The 27,605-nt window shown below is 48.5% G+C and overlaps 1 protein-coding gene across 4 annotated transcripts in view; it reads right to left on the minus strand.

The window, feature by feature from the left end:
• Nucleotides 1–1,344: 1,344 nt before the first annotated feature.
• Nucleotides 1,345–27,605, minus strand: part of CCND3 (cyclin D3) — a 94,407-nt gene continuing 68,146 nt past the window's right edge. For 2 of the 4 annotated variants that reach the window (XM_025418768.3, XM_025418767.3), the window contains 4 exons: nt 6,871–7,086; nt 3,764–3,923; nt 3,070–3,206; nt 1,345–2,544 (listed from right to left, as the gene is read on the minus strand). In XM_025418768.3, coding sequence (XP_025274553.1) covers nt 2,377–2,544; nt 3,070–3,206; nt 3,764–3,923; nt 6,871–7,041 — 636 coding nt within the window. In that variant the 5' untranslated portion in view covers nt 7,042–7,086 and the 3' untranslated portion in view covers nt 1,345–2,376. Of the gene's footprint in view, nt 2,545–3,069; nt 3,207–3,763; nt 3,924–6,870; nt 7,087–7,945; nt 8,176–27,605 lie in introns of those variants that run through there. The other 2 variants (XM_025418766.3, XM_035697695.2) reach the window with 2 other exon arrangements.

The following is a 27,605-nucleotide window of genomic DNA, read 5'->3' on the forward strand; positions in this document are numbered from 1 at the left end:
CATAAACAGTCAATTAACACATTTTATACAATATATGTCCTATATACAATATTCCTACAATAAAGTAAGCCAGAGAAAATGTTAAGGAAATTTTAGGAGAAAATACATTTACAGTACTATATCAATACTGTAAGTTTATGTATCTTTTTTAAAAGATTTTATTTTTTACTTATCTATTTTTAAGATTTTATTTATTTATTTATTCATGATAGACACAAAGAGGAGAGAGAAAGAGAGGACACAGGCAGAGGAAGAAGTAGGCTCCCTGCAGGGAGCCCAATGTGAGACTCAATCCTGGGTCTCCAAGATCACGCCCTGGGCCGAAGGCGGTGCTAAACCACTGAGCCACCTGGGCTGCCCAGTTTATGTATCTATTGGAAAAAAAATGTGAGTATAAGTGGGCCTGTACAGTTCAAACCCACGTTATTCAAGGGTCAGCTATACAATTCTTTTAGAACCCTTCTTACTTGATTCCCGTGAATTCATTTTCCAAGCCAGTTAATATATCTGGAGAAAAACTGATCTAGAATTTCACATTTATCTGCAGTTTTGTCTTTGAGAAACACTGCGTAAAAACTGCCCAGCTAAGTCAAGCCAGGTACTACGGACTGCACAGGCCTCAAACACCAGAGCTACCTCAGTTTACCTTATATAGGGAACCACACCCACACCTGGTGTCACCTGCCTTCCACAGTTCTCCAACCTCTGCTTCTATACACACATTTCAGGTCTTTTTCAAGATAGAAGGCCATATTGTATATGTTTCTTAACCATTTCTTTTTTTTTTTTTTTTTTTTTTTTTTTAAAGATTTTATTTATTTATTCATGATAGTCACAGAGAGAGAGAGAGGCAGAGACACAGGCAGAGGGAGAAGCAGGCTCCATGCACCGGGAGCCCGACGTGGGATTCGATCCCGGGTCTCCAGGATCGCGCCCTGGGCCAAAGGCAGGCGCCAAACCGCTGCGCCACCCAGGGATCCCTGTTTCTTAACCATTTCAAGTAAAAACTAGGCTCTCCATTTCATTTCCTTCTTTAAAAAAAAAAATGTGTCACTCATTAAGTTTTTGAGTATTATGCCTCAAGCCTGTTTTCCCATGAGCCCTTTGGTTTTTTATTGTGCAATTTTGCATGGTGCAGTGAGTTTCAGGAATGCATACATCCCATTGTAATGCAGAACTGACTATATCTGGGGCAGAAACCAAATGGCCCACAGAGCCTAAAGTATTTAATACCTTTACAGAAATGGCTTGTGATGACCTTTGACTTCTGCCCTGCTTACACCGTGCATTCTGGGAATAGCTTTTCCCCCATACCACCATCCAACCGAAGAAGCCAAAGCCAGATTTATTCCAGAATTTTTATTAAGGTAGTAGCATGATGGTCCTGGGCCACCAGCCTGGACCTTGTGGCCTTAGGAAAGACCTGTGTCAACAGGGCTTGCCTCTCTCTCCAGACAGGGGCTCAGTCACCTCCAGTTTATCCCTGCTCTGTCCTGTACCCCTGGAGGATGGGGCAGAGGGCCAGAGGGAGAGGAGGGCATGGCCCCACCCCAGGCTATAGCAGCTCCTTGGCCACAAAGATCCTCTAGCCAGTAGCAGAGGGGAGGGATGCAGCAACCACCAGGGTTACCATTTGTGGGGTAGCCGGGCCCCACTACACCCTCTTACAGTTGTCCTCAAAACAATTAATAAATTAAAACCACCTCTTCCTTAAGCACTGACCCCCCTCAATCACACAGGAGAAGCTGAGCGGAAAGCAAAGCAAGGAGGAATTGGTTGGTTCCACCCCTCTGACCAAGGCCTGGGCCCTCCCTCTAGGAGCAGCTGTGAGCATGGATTTATACAGGGACCCCCACAAAGTGTGTCAGGAGGAGCTGTCCAGACTGTTTCCTTCACACGTCTATCAGAATATCTGAAACTCCTTCAGAAAGGCCCTAATCCAAATGCAATAACCCTGGAAGGTGCGACACCTTTACAAGGCACTGGGGGCATGTTGGCATCTGAGAACAGGAGAGCCCCAGAGATGAGGGGGCTCAAAAAGGAATGCTGGCACATGTTAAAACAATTCACCTACTTCAATTTCATTTCTGACCAGCCTGGCCCACCGCCAGCTAGGATCAGGAAAGAGGGGAGCTGGTCAGATGCAGAGAGAAAAGGCGGAGCCTGACCAGCCACGCAAACATGACCAGCCAGGCCCCCTAGTGCACACTGCAAGGATAGGTAGGGCCTGACCCCTTCAGCTTTGCAAGGGGCAGATAGGAAGGAGCCCCCTCAGGTCTCAGATGTGGCGTGGTTCATTCCTACAGGCAGGGGGGTGGGGGCAGCATTTGTCCCCTCCTCTGCTGCCAGGGGCCACAGGAGGGGGCCTCTCCAAGGCTACAGGTGGATGGCTGTGACATCTGTGGGAGTGCTGGTCTGGCTGGGCCCCTGGCTACTGGAGCCCCTGGGGGCTTTGGGCGCCGGGCTGGGCGAGGTCTGGGCGGCTTCTCTGAGGCTCTCCCTGAGCGCAGCTTCAATCTGCTCCTGACAGGCCCGCAGGCAGTCCTGCAAACACGGGGGTGGAGGTGGGGGTAGGGGATGGTAAGGAGTGACTGCTGGGTAGGATGGCAGAAGGTCCCCTTTGGGACTGAGGGCTCACTTCCCACCCCCACAGCATCTGGCCACAGGTGTGGAGGAAGGACACCTTCCAGCACACAGGGAAGTCTGGGGAGGTTAAGCCACAGCCCAGCCCCAGGAATCAGCCTTTAGTTCTAAGAAACTGGCAAGAGGATGTGGCAAGGGGGTGTGAGAGCAGCCCTGCATGTGACAGCAGATCCTCCACCCCACCCCTGCACACCATTTGGCAGGAAAAGGGCACCCAGGGACAGTGCCCTTCAGCCCACCCAAGTCACCTGCTCTTCTCCAGACCAAGGCAGGAGATAAAAGGCCACAGAAGCCCCAAGGGCGGGGCACCTGAAACCAGGAGCAGGGACTAGGTTAGGGATGCATGCCTCCCTCTGCTGGAGGCTCCGGGAATAGCACTGCTTCAGGAACTGCTCACAGGCTGCAGCCCAGGGGCCCCACACTCACCACCTCAGTGCCTGTGATCCCTGCCAGCAGCTCCGTCAGCTCATCCCCAGATGTGGAACAAGCACCCAGGCCTTGCACTGCAGCCCCAATGCTGCCTGTGGCGATCATGGATGGCGGGTACATGGCAAAGGTATAATCTTGGAAGGAGGGAGAGGGAATCATGAGAGAAAGGCTTAGCGTGGACTTCCTATTGCTCAGAAAGTGCCAGGCAGCTGGAATAGAGCAGGGGGCATACTGAGAACTCCCTGCAGTGAGCTCTGGAGGAGCAGCAAGGGAGAGAGGCAGGAAAGGGCCTCTCCTAGAGAGGGCCAGGGTGGACCACAAACTTCCACAGGTCCTCAGGCCCAGGGTGGTTGGGAAGTGAGCCAAGCCAGGGACCGAGGAGTGAATGAGTCTTCCTGGCAAGAAAATAAAACCAGGGTCAGAAAGCCCTCGGTTCTGCTCCCAGCTTAATCACTGTGAGACCGTGAGCAAGTCCTTTCTCTAAGCCACCTACATAATGGGGGGTCTGTCAAATCCCATACAACTCTGATTATGTTCTGCTGCCTTTTCTGCACCCCCTCATCTCAGAGGGGATATTTTGAGAAGAGTCTAACCCAAATTTTGAAAGGAATCTAACTCAAAATCTAGTTACATGCCACCCTTCCAAGTCCTTGGATTTTCTTCACTTGCCAAAAGTGTGCGGGGCTCTTACCTGTGGCACAGAGGGCCAAAAAGGTCTGGGCATGTTTTTTGACCAGGGCTTGTCGGTCCTGGGGCAGAGAGAGCCGGTGCAGAATCAGAGCCAGGAAATCATGGGCAATCACAGCTGCCAGGTCCCACTTGAGCTTCCCCAGGACCAGCACCTCCCAGTCCTAGAGGTTGGGAAAGAGGGTGGCGTCAGTGGCTGAGGAGGGAAGGGAAGGGAGTAAAGCAGAAGTCTCACGGAAGGAAACCCACCAGACTTGAAGGTCAAGCCCCCAGTTCTGCTTCTGGATTTAAAGACTGGTGCTGTGACATGAGGAGTCCAGAGCACAGAAAAACTGGGGGTGTCTGCTTTGGGCATCTACTGCTTATTTACAAAGTATCAGAACTACACATTTGATATAAACTGTCCTTTTCAATCCCGTTTGGTTATCTTCCGGGGGCCAACAATCCAGGTCTTCTCCTGACTTCACACAGAGCTCTGGGCACTTCTCCAGCCAGAGTTGAAAATAAAAACCACCAGCAGCATCATCACCTTGAGCCTCCTCTGGGGTGAAGCAGAAAGACTCTTCGTAATCCCAAGGATTTGTGAAAGGGGAGACCATAGCCTCTCCAGTTCTGCATCCCTGCCAAGGCCACACCCCTTGAAGAAACCGGAATGAACATGAGGCCCCACCTCCTGTGACACAGCCACTGAACCAAGCCTGAGGTTCCTCAAAGGGGGAGGTTGCCCAACCCAACCCACATCCCGTTGGTGGGACACTGGGGGTGGGCCTGAGATGTAGCACCCCACTCCACCCCCTTTACCTGGAACCATAGTGGCTAGTGTCATTTAAGTCTCAGGAAGCAAAGTGGATGCCAAGCCAGACAGGATGGGTCCAGATGATCCCTGAGGGACCAAACTCTATCTCCAATGGCTCATGGCCCACACCTACATAGCACTGCTAGGTCCTGGAGGGAGGCTAGGAGCCCCACCCCAATCCACGCATCTGGGGTTCCTAGTCCTGGCCCCTTTTCTGAGTTAACACATATGAGGATTTCTTCATTGTTTTATCTCAGGAAGGAACTCATGGGTTTGGCCCCTTACTGAGGCAGAATGGCAACCCCGCCCCGCTTCTTCCAGGTCCCTAGTCACAGCTGTCCCTCTCTTGGCCCCCACCTAGGTGTCATCTTCCCAAATCAGCCCCAAGCCCCTCACAGGGCCCTACAGAAAAGAGCCTGGCCTGGAGCCAAAAGAAGTTGGACAGAGAAGCCAGCATTCTAGTCATGCTTGTCCCAGTGCCTCAACTTGTAAGAAGTGAACAGAAAGCACCTTGCCTCCAAAGAAACATCTGGAAGGCAACCTGGAGTGGAGGCATGGGGTCCCATGTGAGGAAAGGTAGCCACCCAACCCTGTGTCCAGGCAACTCCTGAAAATCTTAGCCCTCACCTGGTGGAGGACATACCCCTGGGAGCGATTAGCGGCAGTGGCTGGCGGCTTCCACATCTGTAGGCTTTAAGGCCACCGGGGCTAGCCTAGAGGACCCGGAGGCTCCTCATGTGCCTCAGTGCAATGCTTCCCTCCTCTGGGCCTCAACCTCCTCTGCTAAACAAGGATTTGGACTGACTAGAGTTCTCTGCAGTCCCTTCCAACTCTGACCTTCCAGGAAGGCATCTGCACACTCCACCCCCCAGCTCACGCAGAGGGAGTGGAGGAAGAGTCCTTGTGGCCTGTTCTAAAAAAACTCCCCTCGCACAAAGGCACACACACCATGCCAGTCTTTTCACAAAAAGGAAGTCCCCTTCTACCTTCCAGCCCAAACCCTCCAAAAACATCTTGCTCACTGGCCCTGGAAACCGGCTCCACCTTCAGACTTGCCAAAAACTACCAGATTCATCACAAAGAGCTGTGGGGCCTCCCGGAGTTCCCAACTCTGGCCTCCTACTCCCATCTCTGAGAGCTACTTGGCAGGAAGAGGAATCCTGTTCCTCGACAAGCAGCAGTCGGGGGCCCCAGTACCCTGGCTTCCCGGCCAGCCAATCACAGCAAACTGCATGCTGCCCTCCTCCCCAGGAGATGGGGCCCAGAGACTCCTCTCAGGGTCAGGAGAAGACTTGGCTGGCCACAGAGCAAGGTGGAGGAAGGTGCCAGCTCACCCATCCTCTCCCCCAGGCCCCTCAGGCCCCCCAGGAGGTGATCTGCCTGCCCTAAATAACCTCTCCCAGACCCAAGCAGCTCCCCCACCCTCCTCTCCAGGCTCAATGGGGAAAGAGAGCCTTGACTCTCTTGCCTGCCCCGGGAAGAGCCCAGCCCAGGTTCCCAGCAAGAGGCCTGGGGAGCCACTTCCCAAACCACAGGAGTGACAGCAGCTCCCCACAGGGTTATGAAAGACCTCAGGGCAGAGTGGCTGGGCCAGGGGAGGGGGCGGCATTATCACATCGGAAGCAGCTGCAGCCTGGCTCCCTGTCGCTCCCTCAGCTCTGGCCTTTGGCTAAGGGGGAAAGGGAGAGGGGACTCCAGCAGGCCTGAAGCAGCTGCTCAAGTTCCTCAGAACGAGGACATGGAAGGAGCTCTGTCTTCTGGGATACAAAAGGAAAGAAACAAGGTGGGATGACAACTCCTCAGCCCTTCCTGAGAGCAAACGGCCTGACTTTAAGCCTGACTTTAATCGGCTCTGGCTCTGGGAGGCTTTTCAATCACAAAGTCCACACTGCGGCAAAGAGTCAACCAAGGCAGCCCCCACCCCCACATGAAACACATTCCACTCCCCCACTCCAGTGGGGGTGTGCAGGCATGTCTTTTTGCTGCCAATAAATAACTCATGGTGGCTGTGTAAACCCAGAGGCAAAGTACTAGTGAGTATAGACATGCAGTTTGACTTGTTGCTATCTGGGGGAAAGACCAGGAAGGAATGGCACCCCCTGGAGGTCAGAAGGGGATTCGATTGGTGCTGGCAGCTCCAGCTCAGGCTGGGGAGCTACCCTGACTGTCCCACCCTGACAGTGCCCCACCTTTGGTCCAAAAAAAATAAGCTTCTGCTACCCTCCCCAGGGCAGAAAAGCTTTTGAGGTCTTGGTTTTCCTTTTCCTGGTAAGTGAGGCGGTACTGAGTCGGGGTGGGGAGAGTCATGCACGCACCCGCAGCTGGCGGGGAGAGACAGAGTGGTCGGTGTAGATGCACAGTTTTTCGATGGTCAGGGGCGTAGTCTCGCGCAGCTTGGAGGCCAGCAGCATGCAGACCGCACCCAGGAGCTGCAACTGCGCCTTTCGGGTGGGGACGCAGGACAAGTAGCGATCCAGGTAGTTCATGGCCAGGGGGAAGACTTCCTCCTCGCAGCGCTGCTCCTCACAGACCTGGGGGAGGGCGCACAGTCACTTCTGGGGCGAGGGCATGGGAAACGCTGCCGCACTAAAAGGGGAGAGGGGTGGCGCTGAAAGGGAAGTGGAATGGGGAGCAAAAAAAATGGGAGGGGGGATAAGTGTGCCTTCAGTGACAAGGACTAAGAGACGGAGGAGGATGCGCCTTTCCCCCAAGGTGACGCCCCCCCCCACTTCCTCTGAGTTGCCGGCCTCCTTTCCCCCTCCCCCGGGGGGTGGGGGGATACGCCAGATACGCCAGAGGCTCCCTTCCTTAAGGATTCCAAACTGGGACGGCCCTCCCCCGTGGCGAGAAGGGGGCCGGGGAAACGGAAAAGTCAGCCCCGGTAGCCAGCGGACTGGGACCTTACCCCCATTACAACCACCCACGGCACACACCCAAAGGGAAGGGAGGAGACTCCCGCCGCCGTCTCCCGCACTTTTCATTTCCCCGACTGCCGGAACCGCGCGCGCGCCACCCCCACCGCGCTCCCCGCCCGAGCCCCGCGACCGACGCAGGCACCGGCTCTGGGCGGGGGCGGCCGAGCCCAGGCTCCTCCGGGCGCGCGCTCCGGAGCCCGAGCGGGGGAGGGCAGGGCAGCGGGGGGAGCGCGCCCCCCGGGAGGCTCAGTGACGGTGCAGAGCGATCGGCAATCAGAGTCAGGGCTGGGGAAGGGACGCGACGGCGCGGGGGCGGCCGGCCGGCCAGGGCGCCCGGGCGAATGGCCAGGCCCCGCGGGGCTGAGCCACCAAAGCATCTTGCTGATCGCTCTTGGGACCAGGATGTCCCGACAGGGCGGCCCGGGGGATGTCCGGAGCCGGGCGGTGAGGGAGGGGAGACCCTTCCGGGCGATACCTCCAGCATCCAGTACGCCAGCATCTTCCGCATGTGCGGCTTGATCTCCCTCTGCACACACTGGAAGTAGGAGGCGCGGGGCACGTAACGCTCCTCCAGGCGGAGCAAGCTCTGCAGGACACGCTGGTCCCCGAGCAGCCGCGGGTCCGGCCCGGCCCGGGGCGCGTGCCGGGTGCCCTCGCAGCACAGCAGCTCCATGATCGGGCAGCGCGCGGCGGGCGGGCGGGCGGGCGGGCTGGCGGGAGGCAGGCGGCGGCGGCCGGAGAGCGCGGGGCGCGGGGCGCGGGCGCGGGTCTGGCGCTGGCGCTGGCGCTGGCACTGCGCGCGGAGCCCCAGCCCGCCCGCGCCGGCGCGCGCGCCGCTTCCCTGACAGGCGCCCCGCCCCTCGCGACGATGTAGCAACCGTGGAATGCTCGGGCGGCGCGGCGCGGCGCGGGGCGGGGCCGCCGGAGCCCCGGACGGAAAGGGCTGGCGGGCCGCCCCCCCCCCCCCCCCGGCGGCCGCATTGGTCGGCAGGGCGCGGGCCGGCCGGCTTCCGGGCGCTCCCGGGCCTCCTGACCGCCCGCCCGAGAGCCGCTCCTAGGAGGCGGGCCTCTTCCCCAGCGGCTCGGCCCTCCCCCGCTGGCTTCTCGGGCTCTAGCCGCCCGGGAAAGAACCTTCTTCCAGGGGGTTATTCATTCATCCGTCGGACCCCGCTCGGCCCTCCTAGCGCTCTGGGGGAGTGGGAATACGGCCATTCATGAGCCGGCCGCTTCCTGACGCAGCTGATCCGAGCGCTCGGCGTGGAACCGCTTCCCCGACGATCCCGAAAACCCCACGGGCCGGGTAGTCCCCTCACTTGGCGGATGGCGAGGCTGGAGCCCAGCAGCTGGAGCCCAGCTGAGCGTAGGCAATCACACATGGCCTGTGGCCCCGCGAGCACCGGGAAGCTGAACCTGGCCCCAGAACCCTCACCGCCTTCCACCCCCACACCCGCGACCCGGCGACACTGGCACTGCGGGGGCTGCCCCATCCCAGACACTTAGCACCTCTGTAGGATCCCTGGTGACCCCTGTGCCCGTGGGGCGAGGCTTGGTCTAAATCTGCCTATTGCAGTAAGACAGCAGGGGGGAAGCCATGGATTCAAGGCCTCCTCACCTTGTCATTAGTTTGGCTTTGTGGCCTCGGACAAGCCCTGAAGTTGGCCTTAGTTTCTGTTGGAGGAAAACACGGGCGGAGAAAATAGATCCTCTGTGAAGGAGTTCCTTGCTCAGACTCTCAAATCCTCCCGTTGCCATTTCTTCTACTTCCCACACTTTGGGTTGTTTCGCTGTTTTCCCCCAAAGCTGGATTCTATGTGGCCAAGAGGCAGACCACAGGAATCCCCCGTTAGGCCCCGAATGGGAGAAGGCCTGAGGGATCCCTCTGCCTCTCCTGGGGTCCTCCCCAGGAAGGAGCCGCTGAAAGCAGTGAGTTGTTAGAGAAAGGACAGTTACAGAAGAAGCAAGTTTTATGCTAAGCATGTTCTTGATGAATTGTTCTTTTTTTTTTTTTTTTACGTTTTTTTATTTCTTTTTAAATAATCTCTACCGCCCCGGGTGTGGACCTCAAACTCACGACCCCAAGCTCTAGAGTCACAAGCTCTTCTGACAGAGCCAGCCTCAGCACCCCTGTTCTTTCTTATATAATACATTTTACTGTCATCTTCATACCATAGGAATATTCATTGTAGAAAACTTAAGACAATACGTATAAGCCACAAAAAAGGAAATAACTATCCACAATTTTACCACCCAGAAACAACCCTTTAAAATGTCAATGTTTATCTTTCTAAAGTTGTTCTATGAATAAACACTAATTTTTAGGAATAAGATAGCAATCTGTTTTGTAAGCTTTCTTTTTCCCACTAAAAAAAAAATGCTGTTAATACTTTTTCCATGTCATGAAATATTCTACATTTTTAATGGCTACATAGTATATGCCTTTGGTGAATTTATCATAATATATTTTGCCAAAGATGTATTGTTGGAAATTTAAGTTCTTTCTAGTTCTTCCCTGCTAGAAATAATACTGTAAAATATTTTTGTCATAATATCTTTGTGCACGCTCAGGATTATTTCTAGAAGTGAATTAATTTCTAGAAGTGGAATTTCTCAATGTAAGGTTATGAAACATTCTAAGGCTTTTGATACAGTTCTTATTACCAAATTTCCCCTATAAGAAGCTGAACCATCTAATGAGCAAACATTAGACAACTTGAAAAAACAAACAAAACACACTACCAACTAGAGGCATGAAAATGTTATACCGTAATTATATATACTTTTAATTCAAGGGCACTTGTATCAACATGTATGTGTGCCATGTGCCTTGTCTGATCTTGTAAGTCCTTTATTGCTGTCTTCAAAAATACAAACATGCAGTTTCTTTAGCTAACCATTGCAATGCACTCTTTCGTTAAAGAGAACACTAAATTTATAATTATGAAGATCAGGTATGAACTTACGGGGAGGCAAAGATGCTGAAGGCTTTTAGGGTGCAAGAGGACTAAAAAAAATTGTAGATTTTGAAGTACAGAACCAGAAATTAGATCTGTCCTGAAGGAAGGTGTCTCATTACTTTCAGAATTGTTGAATAGGGGACGCCTGGGTGGCTCAGCCCTTGAGCATCTGCCTTTGGCTCAGGACGGGATTGAGTCCCACATGGGGCTCCTGCATGGAGCCTGCTTCTCCTCCCTCTGCCTACGTCTCTGCTTCTCTTATGTCTCTCATGAATTAATAAATAAAATCTTAAAAAAAAAAAGACTTATTGGGTAGGACTGTGGAGATATCAAAACTCTATCTTTGATGAGAAAGTAAATCACCATTATTTCTTATCTTAAAATCTGCTCCAGTCTTATTGAGGTATAATGTAATGTTACTTTAATGTAGACAACACGACTATTTGATATATGTAGATGTGGCATAATGACTACCACAATAAGTTTACATCACCTCACAGAGTAACAATTTCTCCTCTTCTGATGAGAACTTTTAAGATCTGCTCTCTTAGCAACCTACAAATATACAATCCAGTAGTTAATTGTAGTCACCATGTTATGCATTATATCTTCAGGATTTATCTACCTTTTAGCTAAATATTTGTACCTTTGACCACCTTCACCATTTCCTACCCTCTGCACCTTCACACCCCCTGCCTCTGACCACCAACAATCTGTTTTCTGTACCTGACTTTGGTTTTTTTAGATTCTACATGTAAGTGAGATTATATAGTACTTGTCTATCCCAGTCTGACTTATTTCACTTAACATAATGCTCTCAGGAAAAAAACAAAAAACAAAAAAAAAAACATAATGCTCTCAGGGTCTCTCAATGTTGTCATAAATGGCAAAAAATTTTTTTCTTTTTTAATGGCTGAGTAATCTTTATATATATATATATATATATATATATATATGCATGCCACATTTTCTTTATAGAGAAAAAACTGGACAGATGAAAAGTGGAATATTAGTAATAATATTCTGACATATTATTAGACATCTACATATCTTATATAAATAAAAATGAATTATCTATTCATGTGCTTTGACCATTCTTTTTTTATTTTATTTATCTGAGAAAGAGAGAGAGAGCACAAGTGGAGAGGAGAGGGAAAATAAGGCTACCTGTGAGCAGGGAGTCGAATGCAGGGCTCAAGCCCAGAACCCTGGGATCACAACCTAAACTGAAGGTAGATGCTTCATGACTGAACCACCCAAAAGTCCCTGCCTGTTCTTTTAAAGGAATATTTTTCTTATTTATAAGTGCTCATTACATTTGAAGGATATTAACCCCTATTCATACTTTTTCTTTGTTATATATTAAAAAAAATTTAGTTCATTGTTTGCCTTTCATTTTTGGTTCATGGAAGATTTTTTTTTTAAGATTTTATTTATTTATTCACAAGAGACACAGAGAGAGGCAGAGACACAGAGGGAGAAGCAGGCTCATCGCAGGCAGCCCAATGTGGGACTCAATCCTGCAACCGGGATCATGCCCTGAGCCAAAGGCAGATGCTCAGCCGCTGAGGCACCCAGATGTCCCGGAAGATTTTTTTTTTTTTAACAAACAAACGGTTTTTTTATTTTACATAGCCTTACCTACTGAAATTTTCTATAATGACTTCTGCCCTTGAATCATGCTTGCCCACCTTAAAATTACATAAGCATTACTAGAAAATGTAGGGAATATTTACAGATGAAGTTTTTATCACCTAGGGAACTTATTGAATATACAGTTTTCAGAGCTTTTCATTCCTCAAGTCTATCATGAGGCCCCCAAAATCTGCATTTTCAAGAGTATATAAAGTTTTTTTTAAAGATTTTATTTATTTATTCATGAGAGACACACACAGAGACAGAGAGGCAGAGACACAGGCAGAGGGAGAAGCAGGCTTCATGCAGGGAGCCCGACTTGGGACTTGATCCTAGGTCTCCAGGATCACACCCTGGGCTGAAGGCAGCGCTAAACCGCTGAGCCACCAGGGCTGCCTTTTTTTTTTTTTTTTTTTAAGATTTTATTTATTTATTCAAGAGAACACACACAGAGAGGCAGAGACAGAGGCAGAGGGAGAAGTAGGCTCCTCACATGGAGCCTGATGCAGGACTCGATCCCCAAACCACGGAATGACACCCAAAATGGAAGGCAGACCTCAGCTGCTGATCCACCCAGGCATCCCCCCACTTTTTTTTTTTAAGATTTTATTTATTGGGATCCCTGGGTGGCGCAGCGGTTTGGCGCCTGCCTTTGGCCCGGGGCGCGGTCCTGGATATCCGGGTTCGAGTCCCACGTTGGGCTCCCGGTGCATGGAGCCTGCTTCTCCCTCTGCCTGTGTCTCTGCCTCTCTCTCTCTACACTGTGTGCCTATCCTAAATAAATAAAAGTTAAAAAAAAATTAAAAAAAAAAAAAAAAGATTTTATTTATTTATTTGAGAAAGAGAGAGAGAGAGCACACCGTCACAAGCAAGGGAAGGGACGGGGGGGGGGGGGGGGGGAGGGAGAAGTAGGCTCTCCACCCAATAGGGAGCCTGACTTCGGGCTCCATCCCAGAACTCTGGGATCATGACCTGAGCCAAAGGCAGATGCCTACCCTACGGAGCCACCCAGGCACCCCAAACCATACCCTTTTTAATGCTATACTGCTTCTTCTTAAGTAGGGTCTGTGTCCTATACACCTGTGTCTCCTCTGCAAGACCTACCACTGTGCTGTGACCACCAGCAATATCAGTCCTTCATGGAGGGCTCACTGCATCCCAGGCACTGAATGTGCTTGATAGGTATTAAACCATCTCATTGGCTCAGTGGTTGAGCGTCTGCCTTTGGCTCAGGGAGTGATCCCAGGGTCGTGGGATGGAGTCCCACATCGGGCTCCCCGCAGGGAGCCTGCCTCTCCCTCTGCATGTGTCTCTGCCTCTCTCTCTGTCTCTCATGAATAAATAAATAAAATCTTAAAAAAATAAAAAAAATAAACCATCTCATTTTCACAACAACTTAATGAGAAGTATACTATTATTTTACATAATATATTCCATTTTACATAAAAGGAAACTAATACTCAGAGTAGCTAAATAATTTGCCCAAGGTCACACAGGAAGTCAGTGGTACCAGCAGGATTCAGTCCGGTAATCTGACTGCAGAGTTCCTGCTCTTAACTAATTCATTCTTCTGCCTCTTAATCCTTGTTCCATGAGTGTCTGTTGATTTATTAGTTGTTGATTTATTGAGGAAGAGGCACACAGAAAGTTCCCAGTCCTGGAAGGTAGGGTGGGAACCTGTACCCTGAGAAAGGGAATTCCTGGTGAACAGGGCGTTTTGAGGGATACCTTTGCCTCACCCCTGGCTGGGACTGCCATGCTCAGGGCTGAGTCATCCTGAACCTCCAGGGCCAAGAAACCAGTCAGCTACCTGCCAGGCTGTCTGTCCTGTAAGGAGGCAGGTGAGCTCAGTGCAGGGCCAGGTCAGAGCTGACTCTAGAATGTTGACTGATCCAGCCTGGGCACTTCCCCAGTCAGCTCTACCTCAAAGGAATAGGGGGCTCACCTTGTTTTGTCTAAGAACAAAAACACACACCAAATAAATAAATAAATAAATAAATAAACAAACAAACAAACAAACAAAACAAAACAGAGCGCTGACCCAGGCCAATATGGGAGGAGTTTCTGCCCAGGTGCACTCAATTAGAAAAAGTTGCTCAAGGAAACGGCAAGTTAGAGGAGGGGCAGGAATGGAATGCCACAGGCCAGATGAAAATCCCCAAGAAGGAAGCATTACAATGCCTTCTTCCTCTTCTGTCTTTTCCCACTCCTCCTCCTCTTCGACACTGACACTGACACGTCCCCACCTGGGAACTGAGGGGGTGAGCAAAGTGATGGGGGAGACCGAGCTCCATTCCCTTCCCTACCTTCCCCTGCTTCCTCCCACTCCATTCCCACCCTACCTGTCTCCCTGTCTCCATTCTTTTTTCTTTTTCTTTAAGATTTTATTATTTATTCATGAGAGAAGCAGAGAGAGAGAGAGAGAGAGAGAGAGGCAGAGACACAGGCAGAGGGAGAAGCAGGCTCCCTGCAGGGAGCCTGATATGGGATTCGATCCTGGGACTCCATCCTAGGACTCCAGGATCACGCCCTGGGCTGAAGGCAGGTGCCCAACCGCTGAGCCACCAGGACTGCCCTCCCTGTCTCCATTCTGTGGCTCTATTTGTACCTTCAAACCCATTGAGAGGACAGGTAGAGGCAAGGCAGGTTTGAGGCGGGGAAAAGCTCTGGAGTCTGGCTGCTGGAGTGTAAAGCCTGGCTGCAGGTTTTATGACTCTGAGGGAGTTACTGTAACCTCTTTCCTCATTTGTCCAATGAGGCTACTACTTAGCCTATGTTGGGGTTCTGAGGATAAAACAGGCAGAAAACATCTCACCCTGGCCTAGCACAGGGCAAGCCCTCAATGGTGGAAGTTTCTGGGGGAACCTGGGTGGCTCAGTCAGTTAAGCATCTGCCTTTGGCTCAGGTCAGGATCCCAGGGTCTTGGGATGGAGCCCAGCAGCCCAGCATCAGGCTCCCTGCTCAGCAGGGAATCTGCTTCTCCCTCTCTTTGTGCCCCTTCCCCTGCTAATGGGCACTCTCTCTCTCTCTCCTCTCTCAAATAAAGAAAATCTTTTTTAAGAAGTTGGTAGTTTCTGTTGTCATCGTTATTATTGCCTCTCTCAAGGTGTACCCTTTCTTTTGTGAACATGCACCCCTCAGAGAAAAGCAAAAGTCTGAGCAGCGGAAGCCCCCCTCCTGGGGAGGCAGCTCTAGCAAACTTCTGTGATCCAGCCCATGATGTGAAGCGTGTGGTCAGGGGTGGGTGGTGAACAATGCAGGGCCTGGGGCCACAGGGCTCCACACTCCCCATCCCTGGCTGTGTGACTGTGGGCAAGTTATACCACCTGTCTGTGCCTCAGTTTCCTTTTCTGAAAATGAGGGTAATAATAGTACCTCCCCTGCAGAGTGGTTGTGAGGCTAAAATGGGCTCTTTTGTGTAAAATACACAGAACAGTGCCTCACATACAGTACGCCATTAAAAAAAAAGTTGTGACTGCAGGAGTTAAAGACACAAACTTCTTCAGGTGTATGGAGTATTTATGATAACAAATATAATCCAATGGCTATGGAGGCACCTGTAAAATAAAGCACACAGGGGATTCCTCTAGAGTGGTGGTGAAGGTTTGGCAAATTCTTTGCCTCAGAGAGGGTAATGAAGACAGTGATCCACTCAATGAAACAATCCACTACACTACATGTGGTCTGAGAGATGGGGGAGGGAAAAAAGTTAAAATAAACATGGTCTGATACACCATTATTGGATTTCCTCATTTTCTGAGAACTGAAGGGAACCTATCTGTGAATCTCGTTTTCCCCCAACTTTTTTTTTTTTTTTTAAGATTTTATTTATTTATTCATGAGAGACTCAGAGAGAGGCAGAGACAAAGACAGAGGCAGGCTCCCTGTGAGGAGCCCGATGCAGAACTCCATCCCAGGACCCTGGGACCACAACCTGAGCCAAAGGCAGACGCTCAAGCACTGAGCCACCTAGGCATCCCTTCCCCCAACTTTCTAGTTGGAAATATTTCAAACCTACTGAAAAAACTGCAAGAATAGTAATGCCCTTCACCTAAATCCATGTGTGTTTTGTTGAACCATGTGAGACCTAATTACAAACATCATGACTCCTTACCCCTAAATATTTCAGCCTGTGTCTCCTAAGAATCCAACAGTCTCCCACATAACCACAAAACAATGACCACAATCGGAAAATTTACACTAACACAATACCATAAATAATCTATATACAAAGTTCCCCAGTTATTCCACCAGGATGTTTTTGTAGGTTTTTTTCCTTCTCAACCCAAGATCCCATCAAGGATCATGCATGCGTTGTTACTCTAACTCTTAACTCTTTTATTCTAGAGCAGTCCCTGACCCTTCTTTTAAAAGTCTTTGATAGGGCAGCCCTGGTGGCTCAGTGGTTTAGTGCCACCTGCAGCCGAGGGCGCCCTGGATCGAGTCCCACGTTGGGCTCTCTGCATGGAGCCTGCTTCTCCCTTTGCCTGTGTCTCTGCCTCTCTCTCTCTCTCTGCATCTCTATGAATAAATAAATAAAATATTTAAAAATAAATAAAGTCTTCGATAACACTGGTGTTTTTGAAAGTCAATTGCTTTACAGGGGGTGCTCCAATTTAGATTTGTCTGATTGTTTTCTCCTGATTATGTAAAGATTAAATATTTTTGGTAGAGATATTACACAGGTAGTGTTGTGTCTAAATGTACGTTTTAGGGGATCCCTGGGTGGCTCAGCGGTTTGGTACCTGCCTTCAGCTCAGGACATGATCCTGGAATCACAGTATCGAGTCCCACATCAGGCTCCCTGCATGGAGCCTGCTTCTCCCTCTGCCTGTGTCTCTGCCTGTGTCTCTGCCTCTCTCTCTCTCTCTCTCTCTCTGTGTCTCATAAATAAATAATAAAATAAAATACATGTACGTTTTAGGGGCACCTGGGTGGCTCAATCAGTTAAGCGTACAAGTCTTGAGTTCAAATCCTGTGTTGGACTCCATGTTGGGTATGGAGCGCACTTTAAGTAAGTAAATAAGTGTATATTTTTTAAAGATTTTATTTATTCATGAGAGACACAGAGAGAGACAGAGACACCGGCAGAGGAAGAGGCAGGCTCCACACACGGAGCCTAATGTGGGACTCGATCCCGGCACCCCGGGATCGCATCCTGGGATCGCATCCTGGGATCGCACCCCAGGATCACACCTCCAGCCAAAGGCAAACACTCAACTGCTGAGCCACCCAGGCATCCCAATAAGTGTATATTTTATAGAGGAAAAATCAAGCATTAAACCAAACTGAACATAATTTTATCATTTCTTCAAGGATTCGGGAGACATCTCAGGGTATACAGTTTCAGGCCACACTTTTGAGCATCTGTTGTATAATATCTCAAATCAGTAATCTTCAGAAGTATTTCTCCATTCCTCAGTAAAAACTGAGTATATCGTTTCTATATAGAATACTTAATTTATAAATGATGTCTATACCTGCTACTCTACTGTATCATGCACACTTTGGAACATATTAAGAAATTTTAAAGGGTAGGACAAAAATACAAAGAAGAGAATTTTTCACATTTTCTTCCCACTCCACAGCAAAAAGTCTTACACCTGGAGTTCACCGGTATTCACTTTACCAGCCCCTAGACAGGTCTCACTATTGATCAAGAAACTCCTTGCCAGGGCAGCCCTCGTGACGCAGTAGTTTAGTGCTGCAGGGTGTGATCCTGGAGACCCCAGATCGAGTCCCACATCGAGCTCCTTGCATGGATCCTGCTTCTCCCTCTGCCTGTGTCTCTGTCTCTCTCTGTGTGTGTCTCTCATGAATAAATAAAATCTTTAAAAAAAAAAAAAAGAAAGAAAGAAACTCCTTGCCAAGGTGCCTGGCTGGCTCAGTGGGTACAGCATATGACTCTCAATCTCAAGGCTGTGAGTTCGAGCTCCACATTGGGTATAAGAGATTGGTTAAAAATAAAATCTTAAAAAAAAAAAAAGAAAGAAAGAAAGAAAGAAAGAAAGAAGAAAGAAAGAAAGAAAGAAAGAAAAGAAAGGGCCACCCGGGTGGCTCAGCAATTTAGCGCCACCGTCACCTCAGGGTATGATCCTAGAGACCCAGGACTGAGTCCCACGTCAGGCTCCCTGCATGGAGCCTGCTTCTCCCTCTGCCTGTGTCTCTGACCCTCTGTCTCTCTCTCTCTCTCTCTCTCAGTGTGTCTCTCATGAATAAATAAATAAAATCTTTAAAAAAAAAAATCTCAACCCAGGAGTGCCTGGCCAGTTCATTCAGTAGAGCGTGCAACTCTTGATTTCAGGATTTTAAGTTGGAGTCCCATGTTGGGTGTAGAGATTACTTAAAAAAAAAAATCTTTTAAAAAAGAAATATCAACACAGCACTGCAGGCAGTACTACCAAATCAGAGAAATCAGAGCTGGCATGTGAGTTAACCTGTCCTCTGTTTCTGTTTCACGTAGGAGATTGCCTTCTTGGCTGCTCCATGTGATTGTCCAATAGGCACCTTTATTTTATTTTTTTTTATTTATGATAGTCACAGAGAGAGAGAGAGAGAGGCAGAGACATAGGCAGAGGGAGAAGCAGGCTCCATGCACCGGGAGCCCGACGTGGGACTCGATCCCGGGTCTCCAGGATTGCGCCCTGGGCCAAAGGCAGGCGCTAAACCGCTGTGCCACCCGGGGTTCCCCAATAGGCACCTTTAAATTCAACTTCCCCAAAGCGGAGATCCTAATATTTTCCCTGCTCCAAACCTGCTTCTCCCACAGGCTTTCCCCCATCAGCAAATGGCAACACCATCTTTCCAAAACAAGGCCAAAGCACTTGGTGTCATTCCTGACTCCTGTCTTTCAGATCCCACATCCATCCATCAGCAGAGCAGAGATGTTCTGCTTTTATTTTTTTTTATTTTTTTTAAAGATTTATTTATTTGTGATAGACATAGAGAGAGAGAGAGGCAGAGACACAGGAGGAGGGAGAAGCAGGCTCCATGCCAGGAGCCCAACGCAGGACTCGATCCTGGGACTCAAGGATCACGCCCTGGGCCAAAGGAAGGCGCCAAACCGCTGAGCTACCCAGGGATCCCCGATGTTCTGCTTTTAAAATATTTCCAGAATCCTCCCTCTTCTCTCCTCCTCCTCTGCTACCTCCCTGGTCTAAATTCAGTTCTTCCTTGTCCTTATTGGTCTCCCACATCCACCTCATTACACGTTTCTGGTTGATTCTATGCCCCGAATGACATCTCCAATCCTCCCCTTTCCTCTATTTCCAAGGCCACCACCCTGGCATAGTCGCATCACCTGGCTCACAGTTGCTATAGCCTCCTAGTGAGTATCCCTGATCCACTCTTGCTCCCTCCAGTCATGTCTCAACACAGCAGCACTCTAGTGGCCCTTCCATTCACTCCCAGTGACCCGCCAAAGTCCTCACGATCATTACAAGACCCTGCACGATCTGCTCCCATCCCGTTTCCCACTACTCTCTCATCCACTCAGCTATTTCTAGAACAGACACTACGTGTGTCACTAACATCCTATACCCACCTGCTCCTTCATCACCCCACCCCAAAGCAGAATGGTGCCTGGTTCACAGTAGGTGTCCAAAAGAACTTTCTTGAATAAATAAACGAATGAATAAAACAATCTAGATGTAAGAAAAATGCCAGCACGAGCCACATGATGGACAGCAAGTTGTTCTTGGTAAGGAAGCTGCTGGAAAGGGCTGAGGCTGGGCACAGGGACAGCTCACGTCCCACTCAAAGCTGGGAGGTACCGCTTAGCTCCAGCCTTTTGCTGCACTGTGGTAATGAGTGCTGCTGTACAGTCCCTTTGTTTTCAAAGCACACATAATGTGGTAGGGATTGGATCTGAGGGGTGGGGAGCAGTTTGCAATCTCTCACACATAAATTGCTTGTGAAAAGAAACCTCAGGTACTAGCCTGAACCTGTTTAGTCTCTCCTTATCATAGAATTAGAGCACAGGCTATCTATGTACATATTTGCTTTTTCTCCCTCCTTCTGGCGATCTGGATTCTAAATAAGTGAAGCTTTCCTGTCTTATAACTCTTTCTGAGATAGGGCACCTGGGTGGCTCAGAGGCTTAAGTGTCTGCTTTCAGCACAAGTCATGATTCCAGGGTCCTGGGATAGAGTTCCATATTGGACTCCCTACTCAGCTGGGAGTCTGCTTTTCCTTCTCCCTGTTTCCCTCCCCTTGCTCATGTGCTCTCTCTCTCTCTCAAATAAATAAGAAAACCTTTAAAAAAGAGAAAGAATGGGCAGCCCATGTGGCTCTCTCAAATAAATAAGAAAACCTTTAAAAAAGAGAAAGAATGGGCAGCCCATGTGGCTCAGTGGTTTAGCTCAGTGGTTTAGCTTTCAGCCCAGGGAACAATCCTGGAGACCCGGGATCGAGTCCCACATCGGGCTCCCTGCATGGAGCCTGCTTCTCCCTCTGCCTGTGTCTCTGCCTCTCTCTCTCTCTCTATCTCTCGTGAATAAATAAAATCTTAAAAAAAAAAAGAATATTCTACGACATTTCTCATATATATATATATATATATATATATTCATTTATTTATTTGAGAGAGAGCATGAGAAAGAGAGACAGAGAGGGCCAAGGAGTGGGGAGGGGTAGAAGGAGAGGGAGAAGCAGACTCCTGTTGAACAGGGAGCACCATCCAGGGCTCTATCCCAGGACCTTACGATCATGACCTGAGCAGAAGGCAGACACTTAACTGACTGAGCTACCCAGGTGCTCCAAGATGTCCTAGAATATTCTGGAACTGAGTCAGAAATGAGAAGCTTCCACTTTAAGAGTTTCCAGTTGAAAGTGGATAACTATGATGATCCTGCATCATGGAGAAATCTTGGATGTCATTCAGACAGAAGACTTTTATAGGGGTATTTGCAACACCCATTAGAGGCAGGCAGGGTGCTTTATGTGATAGAAAGGATGGGCTGCATTGGGAGTGGTGGGGGTTGGTGGTCATGGACACCTGATTTCCAGGAGACGCCTGTGGTGAAAGAGGCAGGCTATAGGAGCTAAGAGAATAAGTGGGGTATAAGAAGGGAGAAGAAAGGAGGAGTGTGTCTCAACTGTGGGGTAACCACCCACCATAGCACACTACAGAATTTAAGGTAGTAATAGTAATAATGATGATGATGATGATGATGATGATGATGATGATGCTTGCTAAGCACTTTCTTTTAGCCAGGCACTGAAAGCTTTACCACATTTGCTCTATGAGGAATAGGTGCTGTCAAATATCCTCCTATGATGGACTCAAGAGAGACACACAGAAATTGGTATCACCAACACAGCAGATGGCTCCCTTAATTTGGGCTCCCTGGAAGCAGACTCTGAGACAAAGATTCCTGGGAAGTAATTTACCTGAGAGATGGTCCCAGGAAGCACCCAAAAGGAATGGGGGAAATGAGATGGGAAAGGGAAGGAAGGCAGTAAAGAGTGCATGATTGGCTGAGTTACCACTGTGGACAAACAGAGCTCATTTCTGCTGGAGGTAAGGAAAGGGCTTGCCTGGAAGTCACTGCACGGAAAGGTGAGAGGTGAGAGGCAAGGGAGTGGAGACACCTGTCCACCAACTCCCAACAGCCAGAGTCCTTGAGGGCTGCTGGGGATGGAGGGAAGGTCCTGGAATTAATTACATAGCACTTCCCTCCTGTGGGAGGGCACAGTGGACTGGGACAGAGCTATCAGGCAGTCATAGAGCTGGCACTCCAAAGTAGGGCTGGTGCACTCTGCAGCGGTGAGTGCCATGGGCAGCTGGGTGGATCCCGACTGCATGTGCCCCATTGGCAGAGCTGGGATTTGAGCCCAGGCAGGAGCTGGAGCATGAGTTCTAGGCCTACATAAATATTTTTAATGTTTTGTGCTCATTTTAAAGTAGTGTGTGTTGGGGCTCCTGGGTGGCTCAGCGGTTTAGTGCCTGCCTTCAGCATGATCCTGGGGTCCTGGGATCGAGTCCTACATCGGGCTCCCCATGGGGAGCCTGCTTCTCCCTTTGCATGTGTCTCTGTGTCTCTCATAAATAAATAAAATATATTTAAAAAAATAAAGTAGTGTGTGTGTGCATGCGTGCATGTAAATATTAGAGCACCAAACCTAAGACTTTATCAAGTTTCCTTTTATTTATTTATATTTTTAAGATTTTATTCATTTAGGGATGCCTGAGTGGCTCAGTGGTTGAGTTTCTGCCTTCAGCTTAGGTCATGATCCTGGGGTCCCAGAATAGAGTCCCACATCGGGCTCCTGCATGGAGTCTGCTTCTCCCTCTGCCTATGTCTCTGCCTCTTTCTCTCTGTGTCTCATGAATAAATAAATAAATCTTTAAAAAAATAGATTTTATTCATCTATTTGACAGAGAACACAACGGGGGGGGGGGAGGCAGAGGGAGAGGGAGAAGTAGGGTCCTCACTGAGCAGGGAGCCCAATGTGGGGCTCGATCTCAGGACAGGACCCCAGGATCACAGCCTGAATGCAGACACCTAACTGACTGAGACACCCACGTGCCCCATTTTTTCTTTTTTTTAATTTAAAGATTTCATTTATTTATTTAGTAGAGAGCATGAGTGGGAGGGAGGGGCAGAGGAAGAGGGAGAAGCAGACTCCCCACTGAGCAGGGAGCCAGCCCTGGGGCTCAATCCCAGGACCCTGAGATCATGACCCCCGAGCTGAAGGCAGACACCCAACTGACTGAACCACCCAAGCGCCCCTCAAGTTTTCATTTAAAATAAAATTTATGTAACAAAAAACTTTAAAAAATCACAAGTAGGGCAGCCCTGGTGGCTCAGCGGTTCAGCGCCGCCTTCAGCCCAGGGCCTGATCCTGGAGACCTGGGATCAAGTCCCACGTCAGGCTCCGTGCATGGAGCCTGCTTCTCCCTCTGCCTGTGTCTCTGCCTCTCTCTGTGTCTCTCATGAATAAATAAATAAAATCTTAAAAAAAAAATCACAAGTAGACAATGGCAGAAGGGGGCACATGGATGTGGCGGTTCTGAGACAGTTGAGAACTCACAGAAGAGGAGTGAGAAAACAGAACTTTGACTGTGAAGACCTCCACTTGAGTCCAGGACCTGGCTCTGTTCTGACAACACACCTGGAACCAGGCGAGCACTTCAACTCCAGAAGCCTATTTCCAGGCTATGAAACACGATAACAACACAAACTGCTTAGAGGGGGATTCTAAGACCAGGGAGATCATGCACCAGTTAAAAAGCACTAAGGAGGGCATCTGGCTGGCTCAGTCAGAAGAACATGTGACTCTTGATCTCAAGGTAGTAAGTTCGAGACCCACATTGGGTGTAGAGATTACTTACATAAATAAACACCAAAAAAAGCACTAAGGGGGCACCTGGGTGGCTCAGCCGTTGAGAATCTGCTTTCGGCTCAGGGCATGATCCCAGGATCCTGGGATTGAGTCCCACACCAGGCTTCCCACAGGGAGCCTGCTTCTCCCTCTGCCTATGTCTCTGCCTCTCTCTATCTCTCATGAATAAATAAATAAAGTCTTAAAAAAAAACACTAAGTAAACTGAAGTAGTAGGCAAATCTAAGGGGTTAATTCCAAGGAATCCTGTAGAGAATGCACAGGGATGGGGATTCTTACTTCACCCCTCCTGTGTGACCCAAAAGTTCCCACCATCATCCTTCCAACTTCTTCCTTGCAAACAGTCCAGATTTTGATGAGGTGTCAGGTCGTCATGTGTTTCAGAGGAGGCTAGACACTCATCTCAGAGGTTGAATCTCAAATTAATCCAAACCAAATCACGATAATCCCACAATTGGTTTATTGGCTAGAAATTCTAGCCAATAAGGTGTGAAGTAAGTCTGCTGAGGGGCTTCAATAAATGGGGTACAAGAGAAAAATAATTCATTTCTGCCCTGTGTCAGAATGGAGTAAGATATGCTAATATTGGGCATCTAGGTGGCTCAGTGGTTGAGCCTTTGGCTCAGGTCTCGATCCTAGGGTCCTGGGTTCAAGTCCCGCATTGGGCTCCCTGTGGAGAGCCTGCTTCTCCCTCTGCCTATGTCTCTGCCTCTCATGAATGAATAAATAATTTTTTTAAAAGATGCTAATATTTATTGTAAGCTTGCCATGTGCAAAGCACCAGTCTATGAGTTAAAAACAAACAAAACTCCTCACTCAAAGGGACGCCTGGGTGGCTCAGCGCTTGAGCGCCTGCCTTTGGCCCAGGGCGCGATCCTGGAGTCCCAGGATCGAGTCCCACGTCTGGCTCCTGCATGGAGCCTGCCTCTTTCTGCCTATGTCTCTGCGCTCGCGCTCTCTCTCCTTGTCTCTCATAAATAAATAAAAATTAAAAAAAAAACCCTCATTCATTTAATCCATGTAATATTAAACTTTTGCGGTAAAAATACTATTACCATCCTATTTTCCAGAGAGTTAATTAAGTAATTACCCAGTGTCATATAGTTATGGGATTTGGAACCATGTTCAGCTGCAAAACCCACCCTCTTTTTTTTTTATTTTTTAAAGATTTTATTTATTTATTCATGAGAGACAGAGAGAGAGAGGCAGACACAGGCAGAGGGAGAAGCAGGCTCCATGCAAGGAGCCCGACGTGGGACTGGATCCCGGGTCTCCAGGATCACACCCTGGGCCGAACGAACGCTAAACTGCTGAGCCACCCGGGCTGCCCAAAACCCACCCTCTTAATCACTGTGTTGTGATGCCTGGAGCTACTGCAGCCATCTTGCAGTAAGAGACCTAGCTGACACCTGACAATGATACAGCTACAAGTTCAGAATAAATTTCTCTCCCGATAATGCTGCTGAACTGCTGAATTAACCAATCCTGAGACATCTACTCCTGGACTTTTTGTGATGTATGAGGTATTAGATTTTCCTTATTGTTTAAATTAATTTCTCAAATAAAAGCTCCTTTCTCTACTATCACCCACATCGTGGGACAACCTTCAATAGTAAACAGGCAAAGAGTTCTACCGAAAATTCAAGAAAGAAGCAATATGAATATTACCTAAAGTCTTTCAGAAAATACAAAAAGAGGGTTGTCTTCTCAACTTTTTTTGATTCCAAAACCAAACCAAACAGGAAGAGTATGAGAAAAGAAAACTATGCTCATGAATGCAAAGTCCAACAGCAAGATATTAGCAAACTGATTCCTGCAATATATAAAAGGATACTATGTTATGATTATGTTGACCGTATGCCAAAAATGTTCAGTTAGTTCCTTTTTTAAATCTATGTAATTTATCACACTAAAAGATTAAAGGGTAAAAAAAAAAAACCCATATGATCACATCAACAAATACCCCAAAAAGTATTAAATAAAATTCAACACCCGTTCATAGCAAAAAAGAACTCTTGGCAAAGCAGGGATAGACAAGAACTTCCTTAGTCTGATATAGGACATCTACTAAAACTCTAAACATCCTGTCTCATAGTGATACATTAATAGTAAAGCAGGCAAAATGCCAAACATCCAGGCCAGTGGGAGAACTTCAAGGGCAAAGGCTGGGAAAGACCCAGAAGTGCCAGTTCCTCCTCCATGTTCAACCTGTCCAGTCCTTTCCTGTTCCCGGTGTTTTCATGATGGTGTAAACCATCATCTTTCCACCTTTCTCTCAACTGGTATATTTTTTAAATTTTTATTTATTTTTTTATTACAGAGAGATGGAGATAGCACATGTGCAGGTGACTGAGTGGGAGGAAGGGCAGAGGGAAAGAATCTTCAAGCAGATCCCCCTCCCCCAGCATGGAGCCGCACATGGGCTCCATCCCACAACCCTGAGATCAGGGCCCGAGCTGAAACCACGAGACGGAGGCTCAACTGACTGAACCACCCAGACGCCCTTTAACTGGTACATTTTTGTTTCTTCAAAGGTTTTATTTATTGGGCGACTGGGTGGCTTGGTTGGTTATAATCCCCGGGGTCCTGGAATCCAGTCCAGCATCAGGCTCCCAGCTCAGCAGAGAGCCTGCTTCTCCCTTTTCTGCTCCCCCTGCTATGTTCTCTCTCTCTCTCCCTCTGTCAAATAAATAAGTAAATAAATAGATCTTTTGGGCAGCCCGGGTGGCTCAGTGGTTTAGCGCCGCCTTCAGCCCAGGGTGTGATCCTGGAGACCCGGGATCGAGTCCCACGTTGGGCTCCCTGCATGGAGCCTGCTTCTCTCTCTGCTTGTGTCTCTGCCTCTCTCCTCTCTGTGTATTCTCATGAATAAATAAATAAAATCTTTTAAAAAAATAGATCCTTTAAAAAAACAAATAAAACCTTTTTATTTATTTATTTGACAGAGAGAGAGAGAGTACCATCTTTCTTTTGAGTCCTCAGATTTTAAACTCTGGTGCCATCTTGAATTTCTTTCTTTGGTTTCCGACATCTACTCAGTTAGCTGGGCCAAGGAAACCACCGCTGAAACTAAGGTCCCACTTTTCCTATCCTTCCAGTGGGCTTTTAGCCAATTTCTCAAAACTTGCCACCAAAGCAGACCCTTTGCGGCAGAGAAGAGAGAATGCATCTCTCTGAGGAATCTGGTAGCATAATCCCAAATTGCCTTCTGCAAACCTGAAATTTATTTGAAGTCTAACATTCTGCCTTAGAAATTTATATATATTTAAGATCCTGGTACATAATATAACCATAACTGTTGTAATATAAAAGTAATGGCGCCTGGGTGGTTCAGTGGTTGAGGTTGTGATCCCGGGGTCCTGGAATCTAGTCCCGCATCAGGCTCCCCACAGGGAGCCTGCTTCTCCTTCTGCCTATGTCTCTGCTTTTCTGTGTCTCTCATGAATAAATAAAATCTATAATAATAATAATAATGGTTTAAGTTACTTATGGTTATGGAAAATTGAATTCCAAAGAAGCCACGTATACAGCAAGACTGGCAGGAGTTTCAAACCCTCTTTTGAAGGGTTGGGCTTACATAGTATTGCAAAAGCCTCCCCGAGAGCCTCTCTGTCTTCACACTGCTTCCAGATAGATCCAGATCAATGGCCCAGAGCCATCAGATTAATCTCTCATAGACACTCCTTTCATCTCCTGTCCAAGGACCTGCTTATCGGGTCAAATTTAAAAGTCAACCAGCCTGGCTTTTTAAGTTCTCCTTCAAGAGGCCCCAACTACCCTATCCAATTTTATCTCAGCCAGAGCACTCCAGTCCACCTCAAGGCCTTATCACCCACCACTGGCATTTTGCCCCTTTCTCCAAATCCAGTTCTCTCCTTCAAGGCCTAGCTCCTGCGCCACCAATTCCATGAAGCTTCCAGGGCTGTAGGACTGAACAATATTAGATATTTAGAGCTAGAAGAATCAATGACGGAAAGAGAGAGGAGCTGACTTGCCCAAGGGCACATAGCCAGTTAAGGGTCCTTTTATATTATTTTCCTTGTTTCCTGTTGAAAAACAGGAACACTGTTTTTTAAAACAGTGTTTTAAAAACACTGGAAACTCTTGAGGGTAGGTACTACATCCTTTCATTCCCAAATTTGGTTATCCTGCTGTAGGTGTGCCACATAAAGCTGTGTGCACTTTGGTTCCAGACTCCCTC

The sequence above is a fragment of the Canis lupus genome, chromosome 12, assembly GCF_003254725.2.
Source record: "Canis lupus dingo isolate Sandy chromosome 12, ASM325472v2, whole genome shotgun sequence".
In the NCBI taxonomy this organism is placed as follows: Eukaryota; Metazoa; Chordata; class Mammalia; order Carnivora; family Canidae; genus Canis; species Canis lupus.